The 15,861-nt window shown below is 38.5% G+C and overlaps 1 protein-coding gene across 1 annotated transcript in view; it reads left to right on the top strand.

Annotated features, from left to right (window-relative positions):
- PLPPR4 (phospholipid phosphatase related 4) overlaps window positions 1-15,632 on the top strand; it is a 47,127-nt gene extending 31,495 nt beyond the window's left edge. Inside the window, exons 3-7 of the mRNA XM_052637802.1 lie at window positions 4,015-4,144; window positions 6,274-6,469; window positions 8,241-8,298; window positions 9,031-9,204; window positions 14,304-15,632. Of these exons, the coding sequence (XP_052493762.1) occupies window positions 4,015-4,144; window positions 6,274-6,469; window positions 8,241-8,298; window positions 9,031-9,204; window positions 14,304-15,632 (1,887 nt within the window). The remainder of the gene's footprint in view (window positions 1-4,014; window positions 4,145-6,273; window positions 6,470-8,240; window positions 8,299-9,030; window positions 9,205-14,303) is intronic.
- Window positions 15,633-15,861: the final 229 nt, after the last annotated feature.

Here is a 15,861-nt window from a genome sequence, read left to right as displayed (position 1 = left end):
CATGTGAAGAGAAGGCAAAGCAAAACAAAAGACCACACATGGGTAGTATTCTTTAAAAGGAAGTTTCTAATTCTTTACAAAAGGAAGATCAACTGATTTTTTTATACAGGCATTTACATATAAATCATTTGATGTTTGCTTCTCAGGTTTAAAAAATTTTTTTTTACTTATTTAGTTATTTTTGGCTGTGCTTGGTCTTTGTTGCTATGTTCTGGCTTTCTTTAGTTGGAGCAAGCAAGCGGGGGCTACTCTTCATTGTGGTATGCGGGCTTCTCCTTGTGGTGGCTTCTCTTATTGCAGAGCACAGGCTCTGGAGTACACGAGCTTCAGTAGTTGTGGTACATGGGCTCAGTTGCTTCATGGCATATGGGATCTTCCCAGACCAGGGATCAAACCAGAGTCCCCTGAATTGCAAGGTGGACTCATAAGCACTGGACCAACAAGGAAGCCCCTCAGACATTTTTTTTTGATGCTGTGAAAGATATTTTAAAAATTACCAAATACAAAAAATACTTTGTATTGTTACACAAGAAATTGTAAAACTTCTTTTGTGTCTGTGAAATATATATTCTTATTTTTTGAAACTGTCTTTAAATTTTCATCTTTAGCATTAAGTTTTAACTTACTTTTAAGTGATAATGAAACAAGCATTTTGTTTAGTCCTTTGGAGATTCTCAGGGAAAATAGCACAGAATATTGAGGCTTATCATAAACCTTTCCAAAATCTGTCTGAATAGAAAACATGTGTATGTTCTCTTCCCTGGAAGTAAAGGGATTAAAGGGTAAGCACAGCCAGTTTTATAGAAGAATTGTATTGAAATTTATTATTGTTTCTGGGAGGTAACCTTAGCTTTAGGAGAGTATATACTCTCCTTTAAGTGGCTTTTCCAAGGGCAGTGTCCATATAATAATAAGCAATGTATTTCCTCTCTGCATCTCCTCTGAAACAGTCACTTTAGAATCTCTTTCAAAAACCTGTCCATGATACTGACATGCACAAAATGGTATTGTTTCTTTTCAGGATTGTGTACGGCATAAACAGAATATTGTGGGAAGATACTTGTCATATACTGTTTTCTATTTCCAAATGACAACAGCAACAAATAATTTTGTTGTCAACACCTAATCCTTTAAACCATATTGCATCACAACAGCATGTCATTCAGAATGGGGAGACAAGCAGGCATATTTGAAAATACATCAGGAAACATCTATCCTTTCCCTGAGGAGAATTCTATCTTTAAAGCAAATTAAATCATTTTGAAAATGCATACAGTGACATGTAGGTCAAGGTTAAATGAATAGTAGTGTGAAGAGAAAATTAATGTGCTCCTTTGAGAGTGGGAGAGTTGGATGATGTCAAAATACTGACAAGAAACCTCCATCCATAATCAAACCAGGGTGTGAAAGCACTCTCCTAACATATGAGTTTTGAGCTTATTAAGCAAAAAATGAAAACTCTTGAAATTTCAAGGTCACTTGAGATAATGACTGCTGTGTTATATGACAAGAAGCATTTCCCTAATGACACTAAACAAATAAATTCTTACATGCTTTAGCATTCAAGGATAATATGTGAATCACTATTTACATGTATAATTAAAAAGAAACAAAATTATTCACAGAATTATTATTAAAGAAATGGAAATGAAATGAGTCTCTCAATGCATTTCAGGACACATTTCAGAAATGAGTGGTTAATTTTCTTGAAATGATGAATTTGGGATAACCATGACATTATTCTACTTGCATGGTGCAGCATGTCACATCTGTCTGTGCAGAATATTATAGAATCTTTCGTCTTTCTATGTCTAACTTGAGGTGATGATGTATTATGGTATTTTTCAAAAGGTATAATTAACTTAGTATTCAATGATCTGAAAAAAAATTCCTTCTGATTATTTATATAATTATCCATACAGGAGTTTATCAGTGTATGCCACAAGATTTTCACACTTGTAAGGTTATTGGTAGAATTTTATTAAGAAAATTGTTTTTATACAAGTAAAGGTTCTTTATAATTGTACACACACCATATGGAACTAAATATATCAGACAGAACATTTGAAGCATAAGGTCATAGACTTAGTCATGAGTTTTAAAAATCATAAATTTAAGAACTTTATAAAATAAATGTTAAATAGGTGTTGAGAACTGGGAACTTTCCCTTGGAAAGTATATTTCAGTTCCCAGTCACTGTGATAATCTTTAAAGTGACATGATCACTTATATCTAATGGACTGCCTGTTCCCAGTTTTTCAGTTCCACATTTTTAGCCATACTGATTCTAATTTCATAATAATCTCTGAGGCACAGTAACCCCAAATATTTGATTTTCTGCATTTAAAAAAAACCACATTATTTCAAGTCTTACTTTTCTTAATAACTACCAGCCCAAATGCCCAAGGTAATGAGCCAATCAGAATCCTACAGTGAAGGTAACAAAAGCAAACCCACAATGCAGGGCACTGTGCTAGACTGAATAAAAGGTAAAACAAAAAAGATGGTTTCCCCACAGAGGGTCACAGTCAAGTGAGAAATAATCAAGCTATGCTAGAGAGAAGGACAAGATACCAAGGGAGCCACATAGAAGAGGGCATAATTCAATTTAGGATATAGTAAGAGATTTCAAGGGAAAGTTCTTGAAGGAAATGATGCCTAAATGTATTGAGTTTTTCACTGATGTCCTGTGCCTTAGAATCCAACAGGAAGTGTGCTGTTCCTTATTATAAGTACGGTCCTCTGTTTACTGAAAACACATTTGCTAAATATTTCATTCTTAAGACGTATTACTCACTGGTAGTGGTGGTGGTATAGTTGCTAAGTTGTGTCTGATTCTTGGACCCCATGGATTATAGCCCACCAGACTTCTTTGTCCATGGGATTTCCCAGGCAACTGGAGTGGGTTGCCATTTCCTTCTCTACCTTCCCTACCCAGGGATTGAACCCATGTCTCCTACATTGTAGGCAGTCTCCTGCATTGCAGGAGGATTCTTTACCGCCGAACCACCATCACTCAGCATTACTCAGTATGAATGGATAACTCTTCAGAAATTAACCACATCAAATTCTGTTTCAGTTGTCCTGAAGCATTTTCATCCAAATGTTACTGCTTACCTAGATAGATTCTCTTATAATCTACATTCTCCAATAAGATAGTTACTAGCCACATGCGGCTATTTCATTTTAAATCTGATTAATTTACATTTTAAATTGCAGTAGCAAAAAAATTTCAAGTGCTCAATAGCCAACAGTGCTATTTCAAGTGCTCAATGGTGGCTGCCATATTGGACAAAGCAGAAAATATGTCCATCATCACAGAAAATTTTAGCAGATAGCTCTGCTTTGGACTGAACCTTTCTACTTTCACGTCTGCTTTACATGGGTGATCCTTCTGCCCAATCCCAAATTTTATTGGAATAATATGCTAATAAAATATTCCTGATTCTAACTCTGGTACTTATTTTATTCTCTCCTCGGGCATCTTGTTTTCATGGTTTTAAGGATAAAATGACAAGACTCTAAGCGTCAGAGCAGAATCAGTCACCATGTGATTAATCAGCTAAGTAACACTGGGTATTGTTGGGCATAGGGCCAAAGCCTGGGTGCTGCAACCACATTGCAATGCCAGGATGCTATCACAATTTTGACCAGTATGTAGGAGCACAGAAGATCCAACAATGCCAGTTACAATGCCCTGATTACTTCTCAGTGCTTCTGCAAATACTCAGGAGAAATCCTCCCATCTCTAAAGTGCCTACAAAAGGTACATCTTTACTTAATTTAATTGATGGCATGTTAAGAGATAACTTCCCCTGTAGGAGGAAATGGCAACTCACTCCAGTATTCTTGCCTGGAAAATCCCATGAACAGAGGAGCCTAGCAGGCTACAGTACATGGGGTCTCAAAGGAGTCAGACATGACTAAGCAACTGAGCATACATATGTAAGCGATAACTTATATAATTCATGTGCACCCGTTGAATCCATTTTGAATACCCTCTTGTCTTCACAGATTATGGTAGGGGAAGGAATCCTCTACTGTTGCCTGTCCAAAAGAAGGAATGGGGTTGGCCTGGAGCCCAACATTAACGCTGGAGGCTGCAACTTCAACTCGTTCCTTAGAAGAGCCGTCAGATTCGTTGGTGGGTGTGGGAAGCCACAAAGAGAGAAAATGTTTTTCAAATAGAAATGTTATATTTAATTACAGATATTGTCTTTAAAGCTGTAATTTAGATGTATAATGTCAGGTACATGATGAATTTTACATTATACAAAAAAAAAAAAAAAAAAAACCTGTTAAAACACCCTAATTTAAGTTTTGTATCCACAATGTGTTATTTATAGTTATAGTCCTTGTTTTGAGAGCCAGTATGCCATGCATTTCAGTTTATTTTTGTCTTAGCTCTGGTAGAATCATGAATTTACTTTAAAATGGTTTCTTGGGTCTGGGTTCATTTTTTAAAATGGAGAATAAATATCAGCAGACCAATATAAATGGATAACCCTTCAGAAATTACTTTAGCCACATCAGCGATTCCATTTCAATTGTCCCACGGTGTTTTCATCCAGAAGTTGCTGTCCATGGAAATGTCACCATGCAGCACAGCATCAAGGCTATTTTTCCTTGGTTATATCATCTGACTCTACCTCCGATTTTTATTGGACCTACAGAGTATCCATAGGCCTGTATCAGAGTCAAATGAGCATCTAAACCCTCATTAGCATGTGACTATCTTAATATTATTTGAGTCACAGACCTTTCTTTTTAACTGAATTGAAAAGTCAAGCCACAGTATATCACACCACTGTGAATGTTTTAATTCATTCCCAGTAAATCAGTAAAAAGTTATTTTCACCTGTAACCTCTCAGTTCAAAGGAATAGGTAGCTTCATTTAATACCGAATAGAAACTTAAGTACCATCGTCTCTTCCACTGGGAAAAAAATCTGGTCTAAATCATGCCCTAGACTCTGCCCCACTAAGAAAGGCACATTTTTGCTCCACAAAGACTGTACAGCAAGAATAATCCCCCTACCAGGATCATGGACTAAGACCAAGAAGTACAACTTTAGGACATCTAGCTGATCTCAGAGGAAGTTTTCCTAATGTAACACAATGCTGTGGCAAAGGGGCATATGACCTCTCTGAAAACCTCATGACTGTGAGGATGCTCCATCTTATCCTGGAGAACCCAGTCCCAGAGTCAACCACGCCCATGCCCTGGGGACCTAGAGATGGGTAGGTTTCCTCACTTACTCATACCCCTCCCCAAGATCTTACATGCTGCTAGAAATTAGAATATAGAAATAAAGGTCCAGGGTCACAAATCTGAGGTGAGTAGGTGGAGAAAGAACTGGGAGAGCGGTTGTTAGGTGACAACAAGCAGAGAAGGAAAATGCAAAAGGGGCCAGGCCGGAAGGAGAACACTGTCGGGGTACCTGGCTGCCTGTCACAGTGATTCCTATGAGCAAATCTTGAATCAGAATCCAGAATCTCAAGTCAGAATGACTCCGGGGTGTAGAGGGAGCAGGCAGGCTAGATTCCCAAGGATAAGACCAGGCAAGGAACTCGAAGCAAGAATGGAGTTTGAATGTACAAGCCTGCATCAGGGTTTGTCAGTTTATGGTTTCAAACTGGTCCCAGAAGAGAAAAGAAATAACTTTATCAAGAGGTTTAAGAATGTCATTTCTGTATTCCAAAACGAAGGAAGCCTCCCATAGCCTGGTACTTGTATGATTATTGTTTTCACCATAGGGCTGGCTTGCTGTCTTCTCTGTTTTAATTAGCATTCCTGGTATGCTAGTCATCTGTACGTAGTCATACCAGGAACCAATCCGTAGGGTTTGCCTACTGTGGCTGGGGAGAGGAACTACTGGGGAGAGAGCCCTGGAAGCACAATTCTGCTAAACAGTTTATAGTGATTTTGAATTTTGCTTCATTCCCCATATTGAATCCTTTTCGAATCACACAGTTGTCACCTTAACATGTTCCAGGTATCTGTCAAGTGACCTACAGTTGATAATATTAAGAATTGGCCTGATATAACCAAACAGACAAAAATCCTTCAAATGATGACTTTGGAGATATTCATTGCCTTCAGCATCTGTTTGGAAGTTTAGAAATTTTCTTTACTATCTTCCTGAAATAAACTCAGAGAAAATGATCACAGTAGATGTCAAGGTTGTCGTGTTAGTGTGTAATACGCAAGATTGATGATGGCACCACATTGGCATCAAGTGCTCACTTGGTAACAGTTTCCTTTTCCTTACAGGTGTTCATGTCTTTGGACTCTGCTCTACAGCTCTTATCACAGACATCATCCAGCTCTCCACAGGCTACCAGGCACCGTACTTTCTGACTGTGTGCAAGCCAAACTATACCTCTCTGAATGTGTCTTGCAAAGAGAACTCCTACATTGTAGAAGACATTTGCTCAGGATCTGACCTTACAGTTATCAACAGCGGCAGGTTAGAAATGGAGATTATAAAAACTTCCATGTTGGTGTTTTTATTGTTCATTAATAGCTTGGGGTATCATCATAGGCATACCCTTTTCAATCACAATGACTTGGATTTTATTTTTCTTTTCAATTCAGTGATCTCTTTAGGGATGATACCATAGAAACCCATTGGTGGCTCATTCCAACTCCTCCTCTCTCTCCAAATTTCAGCCCCATATTCATTCCGCTCATCTTCATATCACCAAACTCCAGTCATGTTCTATGATCTCCTCTATACTAATTATGGGTTTAGAAAGAAAGAAAGTGAAGTCACTCAGTTGTGTCCGGCTCTTTGAGACCCCATGGACTGTAGCCCACCAGGCTCCTCCATCCATGGAATTTTCTAGGCAAGAGTACTGGAGTGGTTCCCATTTCCTTCTCCAGGGGCTCTTCCCAACCCAGGGATGGAATTATGGGTTTAGGTTATCAAAAATTGGTTTATTTTAGATGTTTATAGTTAGTCACGGCTTATCATCAGTATGTGTCATGTAGTGACTTAAGTAGAAGACTTAATGATATTTCCAGCTCCATTACATATTTTATTAAAAAAGGAATCATATGCATTTTCCTTTTGGTAGAGTTTTAAAAGAAATAGCATCTAGGATTGCATGTGTCTCCTCTGAATAAACCCAGAAAGTCTGTACATACAGCTCCTGACCTTGCATTTCAGAAAATAAAAACCGAAAAGCTCAAGAAACTACCAAAGCATTAAACTGTTTTCAATCAATAAAAAAAAAGAAAGAAAGAAACTTAGATGGCAAGAGAAGTTCAAAATAAATAAATTACAGAAGGGTGAAGGCAGCAAAAGACTGATATAAGAATTTTATTTTTCATTCAGTCAGTTCCCAAAGATTGGTTTAAGAGTCAAAAATAATTTAAATACACTTGAAGAATCAGAACCTGATATTACATAATTATATACATATGGTCCATTCAATTCAATTAATTTTGAACTTACATTTAAGACCTATATTCTATATTCTTTCTCAGTTTTTCTACATTATCTTGTCTGTGTTGAATAGTAGTCCTTTTTATCGGGTACCGAATAATTAGGAGGTCATTAATAAAACTGAATTTTTTCCCAATTTTTAATCATTAAAAGATCTCTGTTCTCCTTCTATGTTTCACAGTCCTCTGTTCTACCTCTCCCACCTTGCTTCTTATTTAACAAAACAATATACTTTGTGATTCTTGAGATGATAGTCATTTTAAAGTGGGATAGAGAAACATTTTGCTAAAATTAGACTCTTTTCCCATGCTTTCTAAAGTGTAAAAAACACTTCTAGACCCACTACTGCGAGAATGTAATTATTCTTTTAAATATTTATGTAAATGAAACCATATATTTAGGAGCATGAAGAAAGTTTAAAAGCATTAAAATCAGGTTTTATAGGCTTTTACTTTAACCTGACGTAATTATAACACCAATAAACAGTTATAATGCTTTCCACCCCATTTCTACTTTCAACCAGCGTTCCAATGGTATAAAGAAGTGATCCCTTAGAAAGCTAACACTTTATATTGGAAAGTATATCACTATTCTTCTTTAATACTAGTGATGATTAACAGTGTTTATTTTATCACTCAGATCTTTCTCCAGAAAACCAAACAGAAATTAAAGTTATTGCTTATTACCTTGCAGCTTTTTAGTTGAACATTTTAACCACTCAGTGTTCTTGAGATAATTGTTAGCAGTGTATCAGAAATAGAAGGCATAATTTGACTTCTTCCTTTGGCAGAAAATCATTCCCTTCTCAACATGCGACCCTTGCTGCCTTTGCAGCTGTGTACGTTTCGGTAAGTAACTGGGTCTTTTTCATCAAACTGTGTCCTAGAGAAAATCAGAGAAATGAGTGTTGTCTCCAAACACTAATTAGATTATATTACAGCTGGGTAATAAGAGTATAATGGCATAAAAAATAGAATTTAGATGCTACTGTAAACAACATAATAGTAAGATAATTTTTGACACAGTCATAGTATTCATTTAGCCTCGTATCTCTTTAATGTGATATTATACTTCATGAGAGAGTACTGTGAACTACATGAATGTTAAAAACTGTAAAACTGAAAGAATAGTGTTAAGTATATACATACACAGCACACACTTTCATTTCAATCATTATGTAACAGCAAATGCTAAGTGAGTGCAAGTTGATAAATGCTCTGCAATGAATTGTCACTATATCTTATTAATATAATAGTTTATTAGATTTTATGTGAAAAAAAATGGATTGAAATTAAATGACAAGTAACATGGAGACTAACCAGTTATCTGGCTAATTCTACTGCTTTAATTTTTTTCCAAACTTTTCTGTAATCACATAAGTGGCCTGTTATTTATTTGATGAATTTTGTCAGGCATTCCTTTTTTTTCAGGTACAGAAGTTAGCCATAGCAGGGGGAAAGGAATAGTAAAATTGACATCAAGTGTATCATAGATTTGAGTTTACCTTTTTGTTTGATTGTAATTGAATGGAAAAAATGACCTTTTAAACATACTTACCCCAGTTCTTTCATTTTTTAAAGATGTACTTCAATTCCACACTAACGGATTCCTCTAAGCTTCTGAAACCTCTCTTGGTCTTCACCTTTATCATCTGTGGAATCATCTGTGGGCTAACACGGATAACTCAGTATAAGAATCACCCAGTTGATGTCTACTGTGGCTTTTTAATAGGAGGAGGAATTGCTCTGTACTTGGTAAATAATTTACTATTATTCAACAAAGCACAGTTTAAAAAGGAAAATATGCACAAAATGTATTGCACTGTAATAATTTACTTCCCATATAGTTTATATCTATGAGAAAATCGCTGACTCCTTCTCCATTCTAAGCCAAAACATATATTCTACTTTCAGTAAAATAATTTATTAAACTCATACATTGGGCCAGAAAAGGTGATTTTAGAAAGATTATCACATTTTCCCTTATCACTCTCCCACCAAAAAAAAAGTCAAGGACTACTATTACTAGTATAATTTTATAGATGAGGAAAGTAAGTTAAAGAGAGTAGAAGTGTAATGGAAAAATTATATACTTTGCCCAATAACACAAATGTGGCACCTGGATATAACTATAATCCAGCTAATATTTAATTCTTTGTGTATGTTTATGCTCAGTCACGTCTGACTCTTTGCGACCCTGTGAACTATAGCCTGCTAGGCTCCTCTGTCCATGGGATTTCCTAGGCAAGAATACTGGCTTGAGTTGCCATTTCCTTCTCCAGGGTATCTTCCCAACCCAGGAATTGAACCCATGTCTCTTGCCACCTGCATTGGCAGGTGGATTCTTTACCACTGTGCCACCTGAGAAGTCCCATTGAATTCTTTAGCAACCTTCATTTCCAAACCTGATCTTCCTTTAAGGGAAATATCTTCAGCATAAAGGAACTGAAATTGTCCGTTTAATTCACGCATTCATTACCTTTACATTTATTCAGAATCTGATCTGTGCCAGATACTATACTGAGCATCACGGCACTGATAAATAGATACATCATTTATGAGTTTACAGTGCAAAGATTAAGAGAAGTATAAATGGTTAAAATATGTTAAATGACAAAGTAGGGTATAAACAAAGTACTTTGAGGATAGCAAACTGCCTAAGGAAGCTAAGGAAGGCTTCACAGAGTTATACTCATGTTTTTAAAACATGAGAGTTTCTTAGGGTAAAGAAAGGAGGGCATTCGAGCTGAAGAAACTATATATGCAAAAAGATGGACTTATGAATGATCAAGTCTTTGTGGAGGGTGAAGGAACAAAACGAATGAGAGATAATGGCCAGGTTTCTAGTTTGGAAGACCAGCAAATGGTGACTTCATTAGCTGACTGATGGATGTGTACAAGCTCAATTTAAAGATCAATACTCAGTTGAATAGTTGGGTCTGGAGCTTAAAGAAGCAGTGACTGGTGGAAGATAGATTTGGAAATCACGGACATTATAGGTGGAAATACCATTATAGTTATGGGAATATATAAAATTGCCAGGTCCTAAGAATAAAAGGAGCCAGGAAATCACCAATATGCAAGCAGCATGCAGAGGAAAAGGCAATAATGAAAGAAACTAAGAGGATCTACAGAGAAATGAAAATTAACTGTCTGTTGGAGCAGTTCTAAATCTTGTGATCTTAGGAATACTTGTGAAAAGCATTAATAAAAATGCGTACAAAACCAGGAAATGTACGAAAGTGAGCAATGATTTATTTTTTTCATTTTTATATACTAGTGGCATAGTCAAGATGGTCACTTAAGATCTCATACTTCCTACTCACACTTTCTTCATTGAAGGAGAAAGCCATCGAAGAAAATGCGTGCCAGGAAATGTGCACTAGCCTGGGTTGTCCTGGGAGTGTTCATCGGCAGCAAGTGCTACAGAATAAGACAGAACTGTCACTCTCCAGTTCATGCATTGCTTTTGTACCTGTCTAATTTTCATGGTGTCTTGGAGTCCCAAGGGTTTGGGCTCGAATCTCAGTTCTTCTGCTATTTGGCCAATTTTGCAGCCATATAGAAGCCTGATTCTTCATCTATAAAATGAAGATAATAACTATTTGCCTTATATCATACCAAGGAATCAAACAACTGTATTTATTATGCCAAGTTCTGGGCACTGAATTTTGAACAATGTAGGTAGAGGTTATAGCTGTGAAAAGAAGAGAAGTGAAAAGCAAAGGAGAAAAGGAAAGATATACCCATCTGAATGCAGAGTTCCAAAGAACAGCAAGGAGAGATAAGAAAGCCTATCTCAGTGCAAAGAAATAGAGGAAAACAACAGAATGGGAAAGACTAGAGATCTCTTCAAGAAAGTTAGAGATATCAAGGGAACATTTCATGCAAAGATGGGCTCGATAAAGGATAGAAATGGTATGGACCTAAGAGAAGCAGAACATATTAAGATGAGGAGGCAAGAATATACAGACGAACTATACAAAAAAGATCTCGACGACCCAGATAATCATGATAGTGTGATCACTCACCTAGAGCCAGACGTCCTGGAATGTGAAGTCAAGTGGGCTTTAGGAAGCATCACTATGAACAAAGCTAGTGGAGGTGATGGAATTCCAGTTGAGCTATTTCAGTTCCTAAAAGATGATGCTGTGAAAGTGCTGCACTCAATATGCCAGCAAATTTGGAAAACTCAGCAGTGGCCACAGGACTGGAAAAGGTCAGTTTTCATTCCAATCCCAAGAAAGGCAATGCCAAAGAATGCTCAAACTACCACACAGTTGCACTCATCTCACACACTAGGAAAGTAATGCTCAAAATTCAACAAGCCAGGCTTCAGCAATACATGAACCATGAATTTCCAGATGTTCAAGCTGGTTTTAGAAAAGGCAGAGGAACCAGAGATCAAATCCAACATCCCCTGGATCATGGAAAAAGCAAGAGATTTATAGAAAAACATCTATTTCTGCTTTATTGACTATGCCAAAGCCTTTGACTGTATGGAACACAATAAACTGTGGAAAATTCTGAAAGAGATGGGAATACCAGACCACTGGACCTGCCTTTTGAGAAATCTGTATGCAAGTCAGGAAGCAACAGTTAGAACTAGATATGGAACAACAGACTGGTTCCAAATAGGAAAAGGAGTACATCAAGGCTGTATATTGTCACCCTGCTTATTTAACCTAAATGCAGAGTACATCATGTGACATGCTGGGCTGGAAGAAACACAAGCTGGAATCAAGATTGCTGGGAGGAATATCAATAACCTCAGATATGCAGATGACACCACCCTTATGGCAGAAGTGAAGAGGAACTAAAAAGCCTCCTGATAAAAGTGAAAGAGGAGAGTAAAAAAGTTGGCTTAAAACTCAACATTCAGAAAACGAAGATCATGCCATCTGGTCCCATCACTTCATGGCAAATAGATGGGGAAACAGTGTCAGATTTTATTTTGGGGGGCTCCAAAATCACTGCAGATGGTGACTGCAGCCATGATTGCATATTAAAAGGCAGAGACATTATTTGCCAGCAAAGGTCCATCTAGTCAAGGCTATGGTTTTTCCAGTAGTCATGTATGAATGTGAGAGTTTGACTATAAAGAAAGCTGAGTACTGAAGAATTGATGCTTTTGAAGTGTGGTGTTGGAGAAGACTCTTGAGAGTCCCTTGGACAGCAAGGAGATACAACCAGTTCATCCTGAAGGAAATCAGTCCTGAGTATTCATTAGAAGGACTGATGTTGACTGAAACTCTAGTACTTTAGTCACCTGATGCAAGGAACTGACTCATTGGAAAAGACCCTGATGCTGGGAAAGATTGAAGGCAGGAGGAGAAGGGGACAACAGAGGATGACATGGTTGAATGGCATCACTGACTCATTGGACATGAGTTTGAGTAAACTCTGGGAGTTGGTGATGGACAGGGAGGCCTGGCATGCTGCCATCCATGGGGTCACAAAGAGTTGGACATGACTGAGTGACAGAACTGAACTGAACTGATGTGCAGTCTGGTGGCAGATGGTCCTAGCCTTATGAATTTAAATACAATTATTAATGTAACATGAGGTAGAGACTGTTTACTCTGAAAACTTTTGTAGTGAGAGCATAGATAGGTATTATTTAGAAGAAGGTTTTAGACAGGAATTAAAATACTTGGAGAGGGAGAAGCCTGACTTTATTCTGCTCCTGTTTACACTCTGCCCTGAAATTATTAGTTTATCCATTCTAAGCTAATGCCCTTGTTCACTGTTAGGCACTCTACAAAATATCACATCAGTGGAATTCCTTTGGCTTGACTAAAAATTAGACAGTGGGTCCCTTCTGTTGAGATTAACACTCAAATAGTTATCTGCTTCTGGCTCTTATCTCTAAACTGAGCATCTCAAAAACTGAAAATTCAGTAGGGTTAAGACCTTCTACATTTAAAAAGTTAAAAAATTCTGAATCTGATCTTTAACCTTTATCAGATTTTTACCCCCATATCTAAAAAAAAAAAAAAAAATTGATCACCTGAGTATGAAGACAAGATTAAATAAAAATAAGCTCAAGTTTAGTGTAATAATACTGAGTTGATCAAATATTACCTTCAAAATTTAAGATAAGGTTTTAGTTGGAAAAGAACTTAGAACCCAATATAGGGACAGTTTCTACCCTCTTTTCCCAGAACAGTCTATAAAATGCTGCACACATAGGGCTGAGCTCCATGTCAGCTGTGAAGATGTGTGTCTCTGACCTCAATACAAAACCTATGTCATATTTTATGAATGATTTGTTGTTCTGCATTTCCACATGCAGGTATGATTGAATGGTGTGATTTCAATCACACCATCATGAGGTATGATTGAAAATGGAAGGTAAAATACATCAGTTAAGCCATCTGAGGTGTCATTCAACAAGCAGTTCATAAATCCAGAAAAATGAATTGCTTTGAAAAAAACAGAAGATGGTTGATTCACGTTGTTGCATGGCAGACACCAACACAACATTGTAAAGCAATTTCCATCTAATTGAAAAATAAAATTTAAAAAGAAAAACAGAGGAATGCCCTTATTTCTCTCATTGTCTGACTTCTCTTCTCAAAACAGAGGATAAGATTGTCCAAAACATCGGGTGGGATGGAGAAAGGAGAGAAAATCCAACTAATAATGAAAAATAATGGACTTTATAGTTCTGAAGAGTTAGTTATATAACTTACAACTATTTCCTGAGTAATTGCACTTTTAGTTTTGGTTATTTGTGTTAGTCAGTGGTGTACAGTGAACACATCTTTATGTGCCTCACTACATCCTCCAGTGCAAACTCTCAGTAACCATGTCTCCTAGTTCCTGATGTTTATTGTTTCTCCCAACACTAGGGTCTGTATGCTGTGGGGAATTTTCTGCCTAGTGAAGAGAGTGTGTTTCAGCACAGAGAAGCCCTCAGGTCTCTGGCAGACCTCAATCAAGACCCCAGCCGAGTTTTATCTGCTAAAAACGGTAGCAGCACTGACGGAATTGCTCACACTGAAGGCATCCTTAACCGAAACCATAGAGATGCTAGCTCCTTGACCAACCTCAAAAGGGCAAATGCAGACGTAGAAATCATCACTCCGCGGAGCCCCATGGGGAAGGAGAACATGGTTACCTTCAGCAATACCTTGCCTAGAGCCAACACCCCATCCGTGGAAGACCCTGTGAGAAGAAACGCCACCATTCATGCCTCGATGGATTCTGCTAGATCCAAGCAGCTCCTCACCCAATGGAAGAATAAGAATGAAAGCCGGAAGCTGTCTCTGCAGGTTATAGAGACCGAGCCGGGACAGTCACCACCCAGATCCATTGAAATGAGATCAAGCTCGGAGCCGTCCAGGGTGGGGGTCAATGGAGACCACCACGCTCCCAGCAGCAATCAGTACCTCAAGATCCAGCCTAGCACCGTCCCTGGGTGTAACAATAGCATGCCTGGGGGACCAAGAGTGTCCATTCAATCCCGCCCCGGGTCCTCACAGTTAGTACACATCCCTGAAGAGACGCAGGAAAACATAAGCACCTCCCCCAAAAGCAGCTCTGCTCGGGCCAAGTGGCTGAAAGCCGCGGAGAAGACCGTGGCTTGTAACAGAAGCAACAGCCAGCCGCGCATCATGCAAGTCATAGCCATGTCCAAGCAGCAGGGTGTCCTCCAAAGCAGCCCCAAGAACACTGAAGGCAGCACGGTCTCCTGCACCGGCTCCATCCGCTACAAAACGCTGACAGACCACGAACCCAGTGGGATCGTGAGGGTTGAGGCCCACCCGGAGAACAACAGGCCCATCATACAGATCCCGTCCACCGAAGGCGAAGGCAGTGGCTCCTGGAAATGGAAAGCCCCTGAAAAGGGCAGCCTTCGCCAAACGTACGAGCTCAACGATCTCAACAGGGACTCAGAAAGCTGTGAGTCTCTGAAAGACAGTTTTGGTTCTGGCGATAGAAAGAGAAGCAACATTGACAACAGTGAGCATCACCACCACGGAATCACCACCATCCGCGTCACCCCGGTAGAGGGCAGCGAAATCGGTTCGGAGACTCTGTCCGTTTCTTCCTCCCGCGACTCAACCCTGCGGAGAAAGGGCAACATCATTTTAATCCCTGAAAGAAGCAACAGCCCCGAAAACACGAGGAATATCTTCTACAAGGGAACCTCCCCCACACGGGCTTATAAGGATTGAGTGATAGTCATTCAAATCACTTGAGTCACCCCAAGAGACAACGTGTTGATTCTACCAGTGCTCTGTTCCAGCAAATCGGGAACCTTCTCACCAAACTAGATTATCCACCATCAGCCCGCGACTCACTAACTCTCGAGAACTATTCCACCCAAGCTTGTAGACTTCACATCAAGGGAAGGGAAAAGCACAATGCAAGAACCTAACTCATGTGATAATGTGAAGACTCTTC

Source organism: Budorcas taxicolor, chromosome 3 (genome assembly GCF_023091745.1).
Source record: "Budorcas taxicolor isolate Tak-1 chromosome 3, Takin1.1, whole genome shotgun sequence".
Taxonomy (NCBI): Eukaryota; Metazoa; Chordata; class Mammalia; order Artiodactyla; family Bovidae; genus Budorcas; species Budorcas taxicolor.
This window is presented reverse-complemented; position numbering and strand designations above follow the sequence as displayed.